Raw genomic sequence first — 18,509 nt, 5'->3', positions numbered from 1 at the left:
CCCAGTTTATATAGTTAAACTTGAGTCCTGCTTAGCTATACCTTAACCAATCATTTTAAACTAAAGTACTACAAAATAATTATTTGACCAATCCTAGCATATTGTGAAACAATTCTTTAACCAACCATACCCCACCACCTTAATTGATTTAAATCTTGTGAAATTAGTTGTGACAGGCAAACAAAGAACCAGACAGAAATCATATCGATAAACAATAAAGTAGGAACCATGAAGGCAAAACAATAAAGATGTATAGATTTCACAATCACAACTGTTAATAAGTGATTCCTTGCCTGACAGAATGCTATCAAAGTTTTCTTAAGATGTTTAAAGATCTGTTTCTTTATCTGGTGATGGTGGGTACTATTAGGACAGGAGCATCTTCTTAACAGCCCAATATTTCATTGTTTTAATATAATTTTAGATGGAATGTGAGGATGTGATTTTTTTTTTATTCCCCCTCCCCCCCCCACCTGCTTTTTAGCTCATAGCTACTGCTTAGGGTTACCATATTTCAGCAAGCAAAAAAGAGGACAGGAGGAGCCCCGCCCTAGCCCCGCCCCCATCCTGCCCTAGCCCCGCCCCTGCCCCTCCCACTTCCCGCCCCCCCTCAGAACCCCCAACCCTCCCCCCCGCTCCTTGTCCCCTGACTGCCCCCTCCTGGGACCCCTGCCCCTAACTGCCCCCCAGGACTCCACCCCCACCTAAGCCTCCCTGCTCCTTGTCCCCTGACTGCCCCCAGGACCCTATCCCCTACCTGTCCCCTGACTGCCCCCTCCTGAGACCCTCCCCCCATCCTAACTGACCCCCTAGGACTCTACCCCCTACCTAAGCCTCCCTGTTCCTTATCCCCTAACTGCCCCCTCCTGAGACCCTACCCCCTACCTGTACCCTGACTGCCCAAAACCTTATCCACACCCTCCCCCAGAAAACCCCCCCCCCCCCCCCCCCCCCCCCGTCTCTTGACTGCCCCATCCAAAACCTCCCTGCCCCTTCTCCGACCCCCTGGCCCCCTTGTTGTTGGCCTTCGCCTAATGTCTCTGTGAACTTGCTCAGGAACGGCCTGAGCTGTTCGTCCCGGCAGGCTGGCTGGCAGGGGAGGAGGAGTGGGGGAGGAGCTCCAGACTGCCGGAGGCGATCTGCGAATGCAGGGAGGTAGGGACGGAGTGATCTCTGCTGCAGGGGAGAGGAGGAGGGGCTCTCTCTGGCTGTCGGAGCCCCACGTAAGTGGCACCATCCGGCCGGCTGCCCTGTTAGCCGTGCGCGCTCTGCATGGGGGGGGGGGAGGGGAAGTCCGGACATTTACAAATTCCCCCCGGACGCTATTTTTAGCTCAAAAATCCGGACATGTCCGGGGGAATCCGGACGAATGGTAACCCTACTACTGCTGTCCTAATGTGGCTGCAGAAAAAAGGCCTCAGACCTTACACCACATCTCTCTCTCCCTCCCTCTGTGATGGGTGAGAAAGATGGGGATAGGTCAGTACTTTCATCGCTATCCTTCCCTTCCCTCACCACCATGCTTTTCAGCTTTCAGTGGCTTGCTTTTACTTCTGGAATCCTAGAGAGCGTTCCCTGAAGTGCTAGCAAGCTGACTTGGTTTCTTGTCCTTTCTATTCTGGATGAATCAGATTGTAAATTTCTCTCCCCCTCTTTATTCTTTGTTTAGGGATCCTGGGGAAGGAGGCATATGTGATAGTTAGTACCCGTGTGCTCTACTGGATCTGGGTCTATGAGCAGGCAGTGATAGTTGTGGAGATTAATGGAGGGAGGAGGCACACATCAGAGACCTAGGGGGGCTCACGTCAGGGCCCTAGTGGGGCTCTGGGTGATCGCTACTTCCCACCACCCAACACAGATGTAATGAGGTTGAGTAGTGTCCGCAAAAGAGAAACTAAACAGCTAATTATTCCTCAAGAATGGTTTTAAATGACTTACGATTATAAAGGCAACAAAGGCAGAATAAGAAAAACAGAATTAAAGACCAGCACTGAGTGAGGATTAATACAAATGGCAAGTTATACTGGAGACAAGCACAAGTACAAGTAATATTATGCATTAACTACCTATTCCTATAAGTACACATATAAAAGGTAAATAATATTGAAAATAGTCACAAGCACATGCAACGCTACTATTACTGATTGCCTAGCAACTTCACATGTACCGTAACCACCCCAACAAATACAATTCCATATGCAATATTAATACATTGATTAACTATATTTCACTAACCTTAACCTAGCTATAACCTTATATAACAACTTATAAACTTTTATTGACTTTTATGATAAACTTGATGGTAACTTATACTGAAGACAGGCACAGCGACTTGCAAAGCTATTATGAATTATAAACTACTAGCTTCACCAGCGCTGCACCTGTTTTCAGCAAGGCACAAAACATATACAGTTACTATATATTGATTAACTATTGACTACTACTATTTTTAAACAACTTAAACAATTTACTAATATACTTAAACTATAGTATTAATACAGACTTAAGATTAACTAGTTGGAGCACAACCAGACCTCTTTAGTCCAAAACCTTACCCTGTGTTTTTCCAAAGATACATTACCTTTCAATCGACCATTTCCTACGCTGGCCAGGCACAGATAGTCGGTGAAGCGCAAGTCCCTTTGGTTCAGGGGTGCATGTGAGCCTGACAAAGAGTGATCTCCTTTAGGTCAACACACACACACACACACACACACACACACACACACACTTGTGTCTTTGCACCTTTTTTATATGGTATTTGCTGGCCGCGTTTCAAAACAGGTCAACCAATGAAGGTGGCCAAACGTTTCAGTGTGGTATTTGCGGTTGTTCTGATCTTATGAACTGTGCACCTGTGCTCAGCTCATCTCTTCTCTATGTGGCTAATTGTGGTTAATTTGCTAGACTCAAAAATGCTCGAGTCAGCTTAAAGAGGTATTTGGTTGTAGAGCATAGTAACCACAAGTCTGTATCTATCTTTACCAGGCTTCCTATAAAGCTTCCTAGCTAGATTATGCTTATGCTTGCAGGATTCAACTGTACTCGCTTCTTACAACTTCCGGAAGTTTTAGGCCTAACACTGCTTAGCCTGACACTACTTGACAAGGCTTGTGCACATTAATCACAATAGTTACTTCATCCCTCACCCCTTCCATATTTGCACAGGGCTCTGGAGGCCCAGGCCTTGCTCAGCCCCTTCACTCTTTTGCAGGGTTTTAAGTGTGTATTTATTGTGCGCTTTCAGATTTGCTGGCCCACAAGAAACTTGTTCCCCAGCAATGCTGAGTTTACACTCTTGTGGCCCTGTAGAATTGCCACCAGTACCCACCTTCTCCTCCCTGCCCCCAAACCCCGCTCTCTCCTGTGCAACCCTGTTGGGATTTACTCCTAAGACAGATTCTGTTCACTTCCCACTCACTAATACCCACCCACTAATGCATGTTTAACCTCTCAGCTTCAGCATACTTTTCCATACTAAGTACAACTGACAATTGTAAGCTCAGGGCTTGTCTGCACAGGAAAGTTATGCCAGTATAAACTAAGATGTGAATTTAAACTGATATAGTTATCTTGTTACACCTTCCCATGCCGAACCTCTCTGATTCAGGAATAGGAGTGTCTATGTGGGGCTTTATTGGTATAACTATCGAACTACACTGATACAATTATGGCGGTATAACTGGTAAAAGTTTTCCCTGTAGACAAGCCCTCATCCATCTTGGGCTCCCTAATGTCCCAGCCTTGTTTGCAATCCTTCAGCATTCTTGGAATGAGGCGCATGCTTTGGTACATTTAATGAGGGAAGATGTCCTTGTTATTGATTCCAGTAAATCCTGCAGGCTTAAAATCCCTTAAATTGACTTGCACAAGAGAGAACAGGTCTCTCTTGGAGATTTCCTTTGGCTTGGAGCAGTTCTGACACGGGAGTCATCCTTGCAGTGGGCAATGCTCTTGGGGTTCCTTGGACACCAGCAGGTTAAAAACTTTGCATGCAGTGCAGATTGATTGCCATATTCATATGCAGAAATATTTTCATGTCCTGAATTTCTGCCATCTATCTCCCTGTCTCTGTCTGCAGCAAGCATGGGACAGAATGCAGATTTTCTGTGTTTTTCAGAAAGGCAAATATTTAGGACAGTATGTTGCTCTGTGTGAAAACCTTCACGGAAATGCTTCACCACGGTTTAATAAAGGGTTTCAAGCCAAGGCTAAAGGTGTGATTGTGGCTGACTCCCTCTGTCTGCCTTCAAAAATCGGCTGCCTGTTAGAATATAGATTGGGAAGAGCTCAGCAATTACATTTGTTTAGTGTTTGTACCTTCTCCTCTTCTATATGCATGCTATCTCTCCCATTCTCTACTCTGACTCTGGTACCATTCATCCCAGAGGAAGAGGTCACCGTTGTACCAGCACTGCTCACTGTTAGCTCTGTTTCTTCCCTCCTAAATCCTGTAAATTAGACTGTAAAGCTGAACAATTCCCATCAGTACTGGGAAAGATCCCTTCTGGTCTGTGACTGTGACACAAATGAGTAGTCCTCGGCAATATCTCCTATGGACAAGGAGAGGGACTGGGCTCTTTGACCTTAGGTCCCATCATGGTATTTAGGTTTTTCAGTTCAATGCAAGTGCAGTAGAAATGCCTAGACAGAGATCTGTGATCAGTATGTGTGCACTGCAGGAGCGAGTCTTTGGCAGCCCCAGTCGGTAAGACCATGGGTTCATGACAGCTACCTATTGACTTGCAGAGTGGACGAGCCTTCTTCAGAATGTTCACGTGCTTCAGAGCACCAAGGATTACTTGGTTCTCTTCTATAATGAGGCCAGCTGTGGAATATTTGGTTCCCAGACCTGTGAGTCTCTTAGCAAGTTATCTTGCACCAGGTTTAAAATAAACACTCTAGGCAATGTAGGATAAGCCATGGCCTTTCCATTCAACAAAGGCCTCCAGCCTCCTACCTGCCTTCTCTCCACCGTTCTTGACAGCCTCACTGACCTCTCACGTTGGGGTCCAAAAGAGTCATCTCAGAGTTCCTCCAACAGTTATCATCTTTTCATAAAGAAACAGGAGGCTTTAGGATCTGAGAGCTGCACGCTTTGACCTTGATTTTATAAAGCAGAGAACTGGTTTACATTCAATGCCACTCTATCCTTTCCTACGTGGAGATGTTCTGTAATTCTCAGATTTCCAGTGCCTTTGAGAACATGAATTTACATGCACTGGTAGAGGTATGGGGTAGTTACTTCGGTGAGCAGCACAGCAGATTATTACTGTCTTGTCTTCAGGTAAAAGTGTTTGGTTTGGGAGCTTCCATCCTTCCTTGTCTCAGTGACTTCTCCATTCCAGGCCAGCTTGTAAGTAAACTTGTGAAGTTGGCTTGGTCGTCTTATTTACACACACACAAAGGGGAAAGATGTATGGCTGGCTAAACATTCAGCCAGGAAGATCAGGAGATCCCCTCTTTCTCAAGAGGATATATAAGGTGACCAGTTCTGAGAAGTATGCCAGAAGGGACTGTGATCTGTAGGACCTCTAATGCAAGAACAAGAAGTGTCATCTTGGATGGTTGAACTTATATGACCACCATATAAATAAAATGAAAAAAGAAACTAGCTATTACATAAGACCATAAGAACAGCCATACTAGGTCAGACCAATTGTCCATCTAGCCCAGTGGTTCCCAAACTGGGGTTCGTGAATCCCTGGGGGTTTGTGAAATGTTACAGGGGGTTCTCGGGGAAAAAATTCCATAATGGCGGACAGAGCTGGTCCTAGGGACCCTGGGCAGCACGGGGCCAGCAGCATGGAGCCACTGGACTTCCACGAGCTAAGCAGATCAAAGCAAGCATATCTATCACACTGAGGAGATTTAAACTTCAAGACTCCTTATAAGAAATGGAAAGGGAGGTGGACATTTTTGCTGTTTTTAAAATTAAATAGGCAGCTAGTATTGTTTTTTTAAAATTATTATGAAGAACAAGTTTAAGCTTTGTTGTAACGTGCGTTGTTTGCCTGGACTGCTCAAGACCTGAATGCTTGTGTAGGAGGAACTCTTTGAGTTGGCTTCTTAAATACCTTCATGATGTTTCACATCTGATACTCCTTGATGAAACATAGGAGCCTTGTCTTATAACAGGCTTATTCAAAGTGATACAAGCTACGAAAGTGAGATATTGGAAGAGTGTCGCCATTTTCATAATGTAATAAAAATACTGTAATGATAAATAATAATAAATAGTGTGTAATATGCATGTCATAAAAACAAATTTTATATTTCCCAGATCACTGCTTTTATAATTTATACTCAGATAAAGGAGAAAATCCCTGGAAATATTCATTTTTAGGAGGGGGTTCACGAGACTTGACATTTTAGTGAAAGGGGTTCACAGGTTGTTGAAGTTTGGGAACCCCTGATCTAGCCCTATATCCTGTCATTTGATAGTGGCAAATGCCAGGTGCTTCAGAGGGAATGAATAGGTAATCATCAAATGATCCAGCCCCTGTTGTCCGCTCCCAGCTTCTGGCAAACAGTGGCTAGGGACACTCAGCGCAGGGGCTTGCATCTCTGACCATCTTGGCTAATAGCCACTTGTGGTCCTAGCCTCCTTAACTTATCTAATTCTTTTTTGAACCCCATTATAGTTTTGGCCTTCACAACATTCCCTGGCAACAAGTTCCACAAGTTGACTGTGCATCGTGTTAAGAAGTACTTCCTTTTGTTTGTTTTAAACCTGCTGCCTATTAATTTCATTGGGTGACCCCTGGTTTTTGTGTTATGGGAAGAGATAAATAACACTTCCTTATTTACTTTCTCCACACCATTCATGATTTTATAGACCTCTATCATATCCTCTCTTAGTAGTCTCTTTTCCAAGCTGAATCGTCCCAGTCTTTTTAATCTCTCCTCATACGGAAGTTGTTCCATACCCCTAATCATTTTTGTTGCCCTTCTCGGTACCTTTTCCAATTCTAATATATCTTTTTTTGAGATGTGGTGACCAGAACTGCATGCAATATTCAAGGTGTGGGTGTACCAGGGATTTATATAGTGGCATTATGATATTTTCTGTCTTATTATCTATTCCTTTCCTAATGGCTCCTAACTACTTGTCTCTCTGCAGGAGACGTAGATGTAACAATTGCAAATTGTCCGTGATCACTTTTACTGGCATAACTACAACGAATACTCTTCTGAGTGATGGTTTCTTGTCACTGCAGTCCAGATAGAGCTGTTAAAAGCAGGAGCTTAAAATGTTTCTGTCCATGACTTTTTTATTCTATTTTCCTCCCAGATCCTCTTTATCTCTCTTGCTGTGCATTTAAGGAGGAAGCATAGTGGGGTAATGATTTACGCTTACTCCTATTCCACATTGCTTTACTTCCCATGGTTTGATGAAGAGGAGCATTCCCAGAAGCAGTTTTTTAAGTAGAAAAACTTGGACTTGGTGGTGGTTTTTGTTTTCGTTCTGTCTCTTTCTACTAAAGATCTTTGGATTGGACACTAAGCACTGGGATATCACTACCAAACATGCAACAATTTATATTAATTATATTCATCTCCTTTAAAACAGTGCAGGTAAAGAACCCTTCAAGGTCTGGAGGAATGGGAAAGATACTGAGTCTACACTTTGAACTTTGCTTACTAGTGCTTGGGAAGTGTCTTAATTTGGCCTGTGATCTACTCATTATAGCCTGCAGCTCTGTCTTCCCTAATTCTTTGCATTTATTTTTACACTCTTGCACCCCTCTTCTTAGTCTTAATGCACAATGACAATGCCTGGATGTAGTGATAGTTCAAGACTTCTTCCTTGCAGTGGGACTGCTATTAGCAGGACATTGTTAGCTTCTGTAGAATAGCATCCTGTTAACCATGAATGCTGACTCCCACAAGGGTGCTGCTTGGATGAGTTTTTGCATGCAGTATCAACGTAGACTTCAGTAGTGTGAGCTTCCTGACAACAGTGCTCTTATGGCGTCGATGGCTCCAGCTTCCTGAGCAATTCTGATGACTCTCAACAAGATGGGGCACTTTTAAAACAAAGTTCTTTCCTAAGAGTAGCTCCAGGAAGTAACCACCTGTCTATATTCTGCCATTGCTGCCTGTGACTCCCACACTTTCAACTCTTTTCCCCCATCACCTGTTGGGTGAGAATCCTGGAGACTGTTAATGGCTCAGTATGTAGAGAAGTGACTTTGTTAATTTTTGACCCCCTAAGTCCAGTATGGATATTGAAAGTGCACAGTGAGCAGCCGGTGTATGTTGCAGGGCTGTAAACTGCTTGCAGAGTAGCACCAATTACTGTGAATGTTCTTGCTGTTAGGGATAGACCTGGTGTGGGGTCTCCCAGTCACACTTACTGATGGGAACTTTACCTTGGCTAATGCAGTTGTATCTCTGGAAGGAGGCTGGTACCTGGGTGGTGTGCTCTGTTTGTACAGGCAGAGCCCTAGTGGTGTTCCAGACACAACCTGCATGGTTGTGGTGGTTTTATATTATTTTGCTATTTACAGCCAGTTTGTCTATCCCATGAAGTTTCCAAGCACTAGTGACTAATGCAGCCACTGATTTGGTTAGTCTCATTTCAAAAGGCAGTGGTGGGTCCCTAATCATGTGTCAATGTGACAGGTGGGATTGGAATAGACACAACTGGTTGCCTGTTCAGAATGTATATGGTAGGCCTGTGAGTTTGTTTCACTGTGCTTTCAAATTGGTCTTTTTCTGAAGTGATTAATCCTTAGCGTTTAGCAGGGAACTGTTGCTGTGTTTCTCTTTTGACCAGGTGATGAATCCTCTTGTATGTGGTGCTTGTCAGAGATACTTGAACTTCTGAAGTGCGCTTTTTTTATCTTGTAAAGCTCATTTTATTTCTCCCTGAATGGCCCTCTGAGAGGTAATCAAGGCTGTGTTCTTTTTGGCCGCCAGGAGAGCTGTTAATAAACCCAGCCATCTACAATCCTGCTGGTTTAAGGAAGCTTTAGCTGATAAATTGATGAGGATTTCTCTGGTGTTTCCCCTGGAACAGCTTCTAGTGAAAGATGATCATATTTAGCATTCAGAAGAAAGAGGTGAAATACTGGGAAGGTACTATGTCTTTACTAACTTTACCTGGCTACCATCTCAGTTGTTACATGCACTAGAGATGAAAAAGACCTATTCTGCTAGTTTCCATCTCGTCAGCCAGGACAGGATTGTTCCCTGCAGTCTGTCTCTAGTGCTTTATCTGCTATCTTTGGGAGTTTATTCCACAGACCTAATGCATCTCCCTGTCAGTAAAGGATTTTTGGTGTAGCCTAAATTTTTACTTTGCTTAATTTTATCCCATTCTTTCTAATTACATTCCTATGTTTCACCTTAAATATTTCTCCTTCCTTCATGATTATTGCATCTTTCAAATACTTGTAAATGTTTGATCCCTGTTTACTCATTTCTTACCAAGTTATGCATGTATAATTGTGATTCTTTATTTCTAAATCCCTTTAGCCCTTTACCTACTGTGGGTGTTAGTAGTTATTTCTGTCCTTGTACTGTCTAGGTGCTGTGCGCGCGCACACACGTGTGCACCCTTCCTGCCCAAAGAGATCACAATCTGTTCTTCCTGGTAATGAGATGTCCAGAATTAAGTGCAGTATTTCAGGTAGGGTGTCCCTATGCCCAAAACTGTGTCAAGAGCAATTGCCGCCTTTCTGCTTTGGGGCATGAACATAAGAACGGCCATACTGGGTGAGACCAAAGGTCCATCTAGCCCAGTATCCTGTCTTCCGACAGTGGCCAGTGCCCGGTGCCCCAAAGGGAATGAACAGAACAGGTAATCACCAAGTGATCACAGGTAATCACCTGTCACCCAGTCCCAGTTTCTGGCAAACAGAGGCTAGGAACACCATCCCTGCCCATCCTGACTAATAGCCATTGATGGACCTCTCCTCCATGAACTTATCTAGTTCTTTTTTTAATCCTGTTATAGCAGGGGTGGGCAAACTTTTTGGCCCGAGGGCCACATCTGGGTGGGGAAATTGCACGCAGGGCCATGAATGTAGGGCTGGGGCAGGGGGTTGGGATGTGGGAGGGGTGCAGGGTGTATGAGGTGGCTCAGGGCAAGGGATTGGGGTGCAGGGTGTGCAGGGGGTTGGGGTATGGGTTGGTGCGGCAGAGGGCTCAGGTTCAGGAGGGGGTTGGGGTGCAGGAGGTGTGCAGGGTGTGGGCTCTGTCCCAGTGCCGCTTACCTGGAGCGGCTCTGGGGTGGCAGCGGCGCGCAGCAGGGCTAAGACAGGCTCCCTGCCTGCCCTGGCCCCATGCTGCGCCGCTCCCGGAAGTCGCTGCGGCCTCTGGGGGTGGGGGGGGCAGAGGGCTCCGCGCGCTGCCCTGGCCTGCAGGTACCTCCCCCGAAGCTCCCATTGGCTGCAATTCCCCACGGATCTGGCCCACAGGCCGTAGTTTGCCCACCCCGTGTTATAGTCTTAGCCTTCACAACATTCTCTGGCAAGGAGTTCCACAGGTTGACTGTGCTTTGTGTGAAAAAATACTTCCTTTTGTTTGTTTTAAACCTGCTGCCTATTAATTTCATTTTGTGAGGCCTCTGAAATTGAGGGACTGGGAACAGAGTGCAGTAATCTCAGGTGCATGTTGTATTGCATACTTTTGTCTAATTTGCTGCCTGTATTCAGACCTATTGATGTCTCTGCATTCTGCTTCTTCGTTATCTCCCTTTTATTGAATATTTGGGATTATTTTTTTCCAGATGTGTAGTTGGTTTCCATTTTTCCACTTTTTTTTTTATTTACTGCTCATATTTCTCTTCTCTAAGGGGCTTTGATCCGTGTAAGTGCAAGTCAGTGAAAGTTGAAGGCACTTCCAGAAAGAGCTGAGAACCCTGCAGTATTAGGCCTTAGATCCCTTTGTTTCTCTGTCCTCAATGATGTTCCATCTTTTCCCTATTCAGGGCAAAATTGGCAGTTAATTTGTCTTCAGTGGCACCCCATGCAACGCACATCCTTTACTTACCAGCATGGGTATGTAGGGTAACTGACAACACATCCTTAGTATCATCCACACATTTCATTTAACATGCTATTTCCTTCCTTCCTTCATATTTGTCATGGATTACAGGGTGTGCTATGCCTTGCACCCCTCTGTAGTCTCTTGTGAGTACACCCTTCCTAGTGATAGGCCGTGAACTTTCACTCACTCCAGGGTAGGTCCTGACTCTTTCACTGGATCTCCAGGCTTCAGCACCTCTGTTTCTTCCCATAGCTTTGCAGTTTGGCTTGGCTGCCTGCAGGAGTCTTCTCTCTTAGGAGCTGTGATTGGGGCCCCAGGGGGACCACACTGAGGTTACTCAATTAGGGCAAACTGCAAAGAATGGGGCAGACAATCCCCAAAGTTGATGGATATTCCAATACTTAGATTTACCAAGCCACCACAAAACAGCTTCTACAATACCTTACTGGTTGCACAGAAGCCAAAACATAGTTCCCTTATAGCAACCCAGCCTTGGGCTTCCACCCAGACACCCAAGTCAAATATGAAAGTTCTACCAATCCCAAAGGATTGGACACATCATCTACCCAAATACACACTTACAGCCAATTCTTATTAACGAAACTAAAATTTATTAAAAAAGAAGAGTGAGTGAGTATTGGTTAAAAGATCAGTATACATACAGACATGAGTACAGTTCTGAGATTAGTTTCATAGTAGAGATGGTGAGCTATGGAGTTACAAAGAGTTCTTGGAATTAGTCCATAGATTCAGTCCAATGTTCATATCCAGGGAGATCCAGGTGGGACTGGAGATCTCCGTCTTACGACGTAAGCTTCCCCTGCATAAAGCCACAAGCAGATCTGAGATAAAAAGGATCAGGACCCAAGGGCTTTTATATAGTTCCAGGCCTTCTCTTGACAGCTCAGAGTTCCTAGGCGACCAATAGGCAATCATCGAGACTGTGAAGTAGACCTATTTCCTAAGCATCACCGGTAATTAGCTACATAAATTAACATAAGGCAATTGCCTGTTTTCCACCATTCGCAGGTGATTTGCCATACATTTCAAAGAGAGATCAATACAGTGATATTAATATATTTATAGTTCATTTAAATGTTAAGATCTCATTTTGATCTCTGAATTAAGACTACAGCATAGACAGGAACCGTTTGACCTCTAATAATGTATATGTAAACACACACAAACACAAACATTATCTACTAATATGTCCCTAAAGATTGAATTTGGGTCATTTATCCTGCAGGATGCTTAAACCTTTCTGGCCATGTGTCATAGGAGCTTTGTACTCAAAAATGTATGTGGGGTCAGTGTTTTGAAAAGGCTGAACTAAGTTCTACTTATTATTCAATAGGAATACAGTAGTGGAGAAATGGATTAACATAACAAAGCAGGCTTACACATGTGAATCTTACTGAAACTTTATTCTTTCCTTGCAAGTTCTGGGTAAGTTGCATGCAGTCTAGACACTTCTCCTGGACTGGGACAGTCAGCCCCTGAAGCATACTCCATGTCTCACTGTCAGAGAGTCACCTCCAGATTCAGCTGCTCACTCATACTCTTTCCTCTCTAGGCAGGAGTCTTTAATAGTTTAGTGTCCCTTTGATCCTACGCTTGGACCTTGGAAAAATAAACTTGCTGTGGGTATTTCCCAGTTAATAGCTCTGCCAGGGTTCTGTTCAGGAACTGTTATATCCTGACTTTTTTCTATCACTGATTTGATTCCTCCACCAAAAACCTTTGATTTAACTCCATGCAGTCATAAAGAATAATATCAAGCAGGTAAACTGAGGCACATATAATTGTAGAAATAATACATAAATTTCCCACGGGCTCCACAATGTAACCAAAGATGATAAAATCAAACCCAGTGCCTACTTCACCAATTATTTATCACTTCTTTCTTTGTCAACCTCTAAGTACTTTCCTACCCATGTGATTGAAATTTAAATATTACATTATAAACGAATTTGATCTAACTCTTTAAATTAGATTTTGTGAAACACAGTATAAAATGCTCTAAATAAGGGTTTTAGTTAGTACCTCTACCACATTGTCTTGATCTGCTAATTTAGTAATTCTCTAAAAAGCAATTAGGTTTGTCTGGCATGATTTGATATTTATAAGTCTGTTCTGCTTACTGCTTATACCTCCTAATAAACTAACATGGGATTTTCAGAAGTGTTCAGTGTTGACCTAATTTTAGTCCCATTGCAGTCAATGGGAGCAGTTAGACCAACGTAGAGTGCTTTTGTCAATCCCATCCTAAACCTTTAGAGATTTTTTTTTTTCTATTTGATTGTTTTATTAAGCTATGAACTTAAATGTGCAGGATAGTAATTACCAGGATCGCTCTTCTTCCCTTTCCTGAAGATCTCGATTACGTTTTGCTTTTCTCCAGTGTCTTGGTAACTGCCCAGTTCTTAATGCTTTTTAAAAAATGGCTGAGTTTGGTAAGTTAACTAATTTCCTTCTTTACATGCATGAATTTGTAGTTCGTTTTTTCAAATCTGCTTTTATCTGTTTATAGCAGAGCTTGTCTACACTTACTGGGGGATCGATGCATCAGTGATCGATTTAGCGGGTCTAGTGAAGACCTACTAAATCGACCACAGATTGCTCTCCTGTCAACTCCTGTACTCCACCTGAACGCGAAGCGCAAGGGGAGTCGACGGGAGAGCGTCTCCCGCCAACATAGCGTAGTGTGGACCCTGCAGTAAGTAGATCTAAGTACGTCGACTTCAGCTACATTTTTCATTGTTTGTTGTTTGTTGGCATGGCCTTGTTATATAGCCCAGATCCTGACACTGGGGAAGGCAGCACCTTTTTGTTTCCTTTTTTCCCCCTCTTTGGCAGGGAAGATATTGGGTTGATTTCAGGGGAGTAACTGCTTTTTATATAGAAGGGATCCACTTATTCAAGTTGTGCGTTTTGCTATGAAACTGAGCATTGTAAATCTTCCTGCTGCTCAGCCATGGTAGCTGGTGAGTCTAATAAGTAGCTGACACAAAGACAGAAAATTCAAAGCTGAGATGGAACTCAAGTTACTGTTATAGAATATAAAGTCCCACTAGTACTTTGGAGAACTTTATTGGAAACTTGTTTCATTCCTTGCAGCACTACTTCATGTTGGCATGCAGTCGTGTTAACATCTGCTCTCTGTAAGCGGAGCATATATGGTACAGAAATAACACAGGAAGCACCATCCATCTTTACCAATCTGTAGGCTTTTTTATCTCCTTTTTAGAAGGTGCAGGAATAATCTTCAGCTAGCATCAGGGTAACACCAGCTGCTCCAGCTTTTCAGCAGTAGATGAAGGCGCTCGGGTAACACAGAGGCATTCAATATGTGATGATGAGCATGGGATTAGGTAAAGATTCTGTAAATTAGTAGATCTAACTAGATGGTGTCTGCTTGTAATATTCCTCTTCTTTCCTCTCCCCCTAGGCTGTCCATCTCGTCCTTTAATCATCTTGTTCTTTTTCTTCAGGGACTACAATAAATGGGAATCATCAGCATTCTTTGGGAATATAGTCTGCTTTTCTTTTTTTATCCCAAATCCTGTTACCTGGAGTCCGGGCACACTTGGGGCAGGTGGTTTGAAACTGTAGGATTTGCTTTACCTGCCAATTCACTAGAACTCTTGTTTCTTTACTTTCAGGCCACATTACAAGGCCTGTCTCTTCTCTCAAGCTATTTCTGTGCCGGGGAGGAGAGAGGAATGAATTGGTTGATGTGGCATGGTAGGAGAGCTCTGAGGTATCTGGTTGGATTTTGAAGTTTGTGTTTAAGACACTGAATTATTTTTATGATATTTGCATGGGTGCCAGCAGCATCCAGAATGCAGTTTAAAAATCAAAATGAATAATTATTAGTCACTGTGGTGCTTTAGGTCTCTGAACCTGCATGGAGAGGTGGCTATGGGCATTTGCATTCTTTTTTTTTTTTCTCCCTTTATTTCTGCCAGCCTGAATTAATTTCTCATTCCTTTAAAACCTGCTAGAGAAATATTTTTAGATGCAGAGTTTTGCAGGGTGCCGCCTCCTGATTTCTCTCTCACTGCGATTCTCCTCTGCAAAAAGCAGCTTCTAACTCCAGTGGATGCCTCCATGTTGCTGGTCTAAGGGGTTCTCTCTGAGCTAGTTTTGCCTCTCTTCGCTCATTGCCAAGCTCCCAGCATGGTTTGAGGCTTTAAGAGTTTAAAAAAGCAGATTTGTCTTGGCTTTTTAATAGCTTTAGCTGTATGCAATGGTCTTTGTGCATATTACTCCCTGTTCCTCAACAGCTTCTTCTTCTCTCCCTCCCTGCACAGTGAGACAAGACTGGAGAGTGGTGCAGGTGGTGGTGGTGGGGGAATAGCTGTTTTTTTTCTCTTTGGCAAGAGAATGAAGTTGAGTGTTGACATATATCATCTTTGATGGAGAAACTCCACAGCGTTCTTTCTGCTATTGATCTGCTTCTTAATGGCCTGGAGGCCTCTTAGTCAATGGGAAACAAGAACAGCAACTTGTTTTCCTTTGCAGATGGCAGGAGCCCTGCTGGTCACATATAAACTATGAGCTGAGATCTAGCTATGTGGCCAAGCACTACAACTGCAGACTGTTCAAGCAGATGGGGAGAGAAATGGATGGATTTCCTTTTCTGGGCTTTGTTTTAGATTTGATTTTGATGAAGTAAAGTTTAAGATGCTAATGAGCTGTGGAGTGCAACCTCTGCTCTTCTGTTCCTGGCTCTTCAAATGAGTGGGAAACAGCCACGTAATGGACCCTTCTTCTCAGCCCACATTTCCTTGCTTACTGTTAAAAAGAAATTACACGCACAGCTTGCTGGAGTGGGTTAGGAATTTATTGCTACCAGGTTTGTTGCATCAGAAAAAGACTTAATATTCCAAAGACTCTAGGAATGAGGATGTGTAGCCCTTGAAGCTTCTTGCCTCCAAAGTGCTCTGCACACATCAGCTTCTCTTCACAACTCACTGGGAGGTAGCCAAGTATTATCCCCATTTACAGATAAGGATCTGGGATCCAGGGCAGAGAACAGACTTAACCATGGTCATGCAACAGGTCAACCTCAGAATTGGGAATAGAACCATCCCAGTAGTTCATTTCAGAGCAGACTTTGGGGTCAGAGATAGAGTCCAGGTCCTTTTGTGACTCTTCACTATCTTCCTTGTCATATTAGTCTAATACATTAAGCTGTGTGGCTTAAGACTTGTGAGGAAAAGGGGGATCGTTTGTCCATTCTTCAAGGAACACCTGAAGCCCTCCTTTTGTGCTGCAGATAGAAATGAGTTGTTTTGAGGGGGGTGAATTCCTAGTTGGGACTGTTTCTTTTATCTGTCTCATCTGGAAAACTCACTGTGGGATATGGAATAATTTAAAACTGTCCATGACAAAACAATGAAGAATAGACTGCAGGGAACAGTCCTGTACTAGCACCTCAGGAGATGAACTATGGGACACAAGAGGCTTGGTGTGTGTGAATCACTTTGAGATTGTTGGTGAAGGTTGCTTTGGGAATACAGAATGTTGAAGGCAGGTAGCTTGAGCTGATGGTACCCTGGAGCTCTCTGGCATTACACAATGTGGTAAATTAAGATTGCAGGTGCTTCTTTCCTGGGGCCTTGTCTTCTTATGTGTATATTTTAATATGCAATTTTTTTTGTTTTACTGAAGGGACAATGGAGACAGATCAAGGCACCGAGCTCCCCGGAACGCCCGTATGTCTGCACCGTCGCTTGGGCGCTTCGTCCCCAGGTGAGACCTGTACACCCATCTGGAGAATGGGATAGAAGCTTGGCATTGCCACTTACAACAGAGCTCTCTGTTGTCATGTCAGAGGCTCAGATTCATTTGCTTGCACGGATCTGATGTGAACTAGGTTATCTGTGTCTGGGACTCCTGTGGATGTCTGGCCCTCCTCTTGGAAAAGAGAGGGTGAGATTAGTGTGATTAGCTTTCATAGCCACATTTCCCAGAGCCCTGTCCTGAGCTTTCTTAACTGGAAATCGATGGCTGTAGTGTGGAGCCCAAATGGAAGGGAGGAGAAAATCTGATGGGGATTCTCAGTGAAGCATACTGGGTCAAAGATGAAGGTGTAGGGAAGAGAGGAGATGGGGATTAGATTGCTGGTATAGCTCAGCAGGTCTTCAATTCCATCTTGGCTGGTTGGAGCATGTGGTGGTGCAGGGAAGGGTTTGTGCTCCTGAGCCATGACATGCCATTTTTCTGCTGGATGGAGCACTCAGATGACTGGGCTCCTCTTTGACCTCCCTTTCCCCCCTGTTAGGGTCCCAGAGCCCAGTACTGCTCGCCCAAATTAGATGGGATTCCTGGACTAGAGCCTCAGTTTCCTGGCAACACATTGGAGGTTTTTTCTCAGTGTGTGGGGTGTTTCTCACAGTGTGCACTCTCTCTTTCTTTAGGCGTTTCTTGCTGCCAGAGTACTTACCTTATGCTGGGATTTTCCATGAACGCGGACAGCCAGGGTTGGCCACCCACTCCTCTGTTAACCGGGTCTTGGCAGGTAAAAAAATACCTCTTCTGGAATACAGTGACCTGTGCTAGGTGGGATTCTCTCCACAGTCTGCGCATAGCAGGTCAGCCTGGAAAAAGAACCTATGAGAAGTCTGTGTCCATTCTGGTATTGGTATATAAACCTCCTGAACCAGCAGAGGATGTGGAACTAGATACTATAGTGACGGGGTTCATACAAGTACCTAGAAGTTGCAGATACCATACTTTGAGTGCATATTAGGCTCTGTGCTGAGGTTCCCCTAAGGCAGGGGGGAATTTAATAATTCTCCTGATGTTTAATTCCCTCCCCAATCTGAATTTTTTTTTTTAAAGCAAACTGACAGCCTAATGATCAGCTTGCTGCAGGTCCTTCTAATTGAATTATAGGGTGCCTTGTTCATGTTCCGGCTGGCAAGCCACTCACAAGGGAGCGCGGGATTCAATTAGGATCCTAATAAGTGCGTGTTAAAACCTCGGCTGCCACCACATACAGCATACAGGCATTCGGGAGCCTTAAAGGGCAGGCGGGGGTGGAGGGGAAGAGGAGTGGGGCTTTGGCAGCTTGTGAATGAAACAGTTTTATATGATAGATGGTATAATTCTTGAGGGTGCTTCTTGGTGGCATTTGAGCTGCTCTGTGATCAGTACCAGCAGTGGAGAGGCTTTTTTTGGATAAGGGGAAGGCGGGTATCTATGTACCTGCCAGATGGAGATCCATTGGCTGCCGCTACTATTGGCAATGGGGCACATGCGGGAAAGGCATAAAACCCCCCCTGGAAGGAGCGTGGTCTCCCATCTAGTCTTTCTCTCTCATTGTGGCGTGTTCAGGCAGAGGCTACCTGCGTGGGGAGAGCCCCTGTATTTTGCGTGGCTATGTAGTATAATGTGCCAGTGTAGCCTTTTAAAACCTCATTGTCATCTGTAAAATCCAGAACTGGATCTTTGTATCTCACTTGGACACTCAGCCAAGACAATACTTGCCTCCTAGTCATCCT

General features: G+C 44.1%; 1 protein-coding gene across 2 annotated transcripts in view; it reads left to right on the top strand.

Moving 5' to 3' along the window:
• Positions 1–18,509, top strand: part of AMBRA1 (autophagy and beclin 1 regulator 1) — a 193,082-nt gene that overhangs the window by 71,326 nt on the left and 103,247 nt on the right. For both annotated transcript variants that reach the window (XM_024214879.3, XM_024214870.3), the window contains exons 10-11: positions 16,675–16,755; positions 17,424–17,524. In XM_024214879.3, the coding sequence (XP_024070647.1) occupies positions 16,675–16,755; positions 17,424–17,524 (182 nt within the window). The remainder of the gene's footprint in view (positions 1–16,674; positions 16,756–17,423; positions 17,525–18,509) is intronic.

Source organism: Terrapene carolina, unplaced genomic scaffold (assembly GCF_002925995.2).
Source record: "Terrapene carolina triunguis isolate 2854851 unplaced genomic scaffold, T_m_triunguis-2.0 Scaffold96, whole genome shotgun sequence".
NCBI classification, from domain to species: Eukaryota; Metazoa; Chordata; order Testudines; family Emydidae; genus Terrapene; species Terrapene triunguis.
The sequence above is the reverse complement of the archived record's forward strand: the minus strand, read 5'-3'. Positions and strand labels throughout refer to the sequence as shown.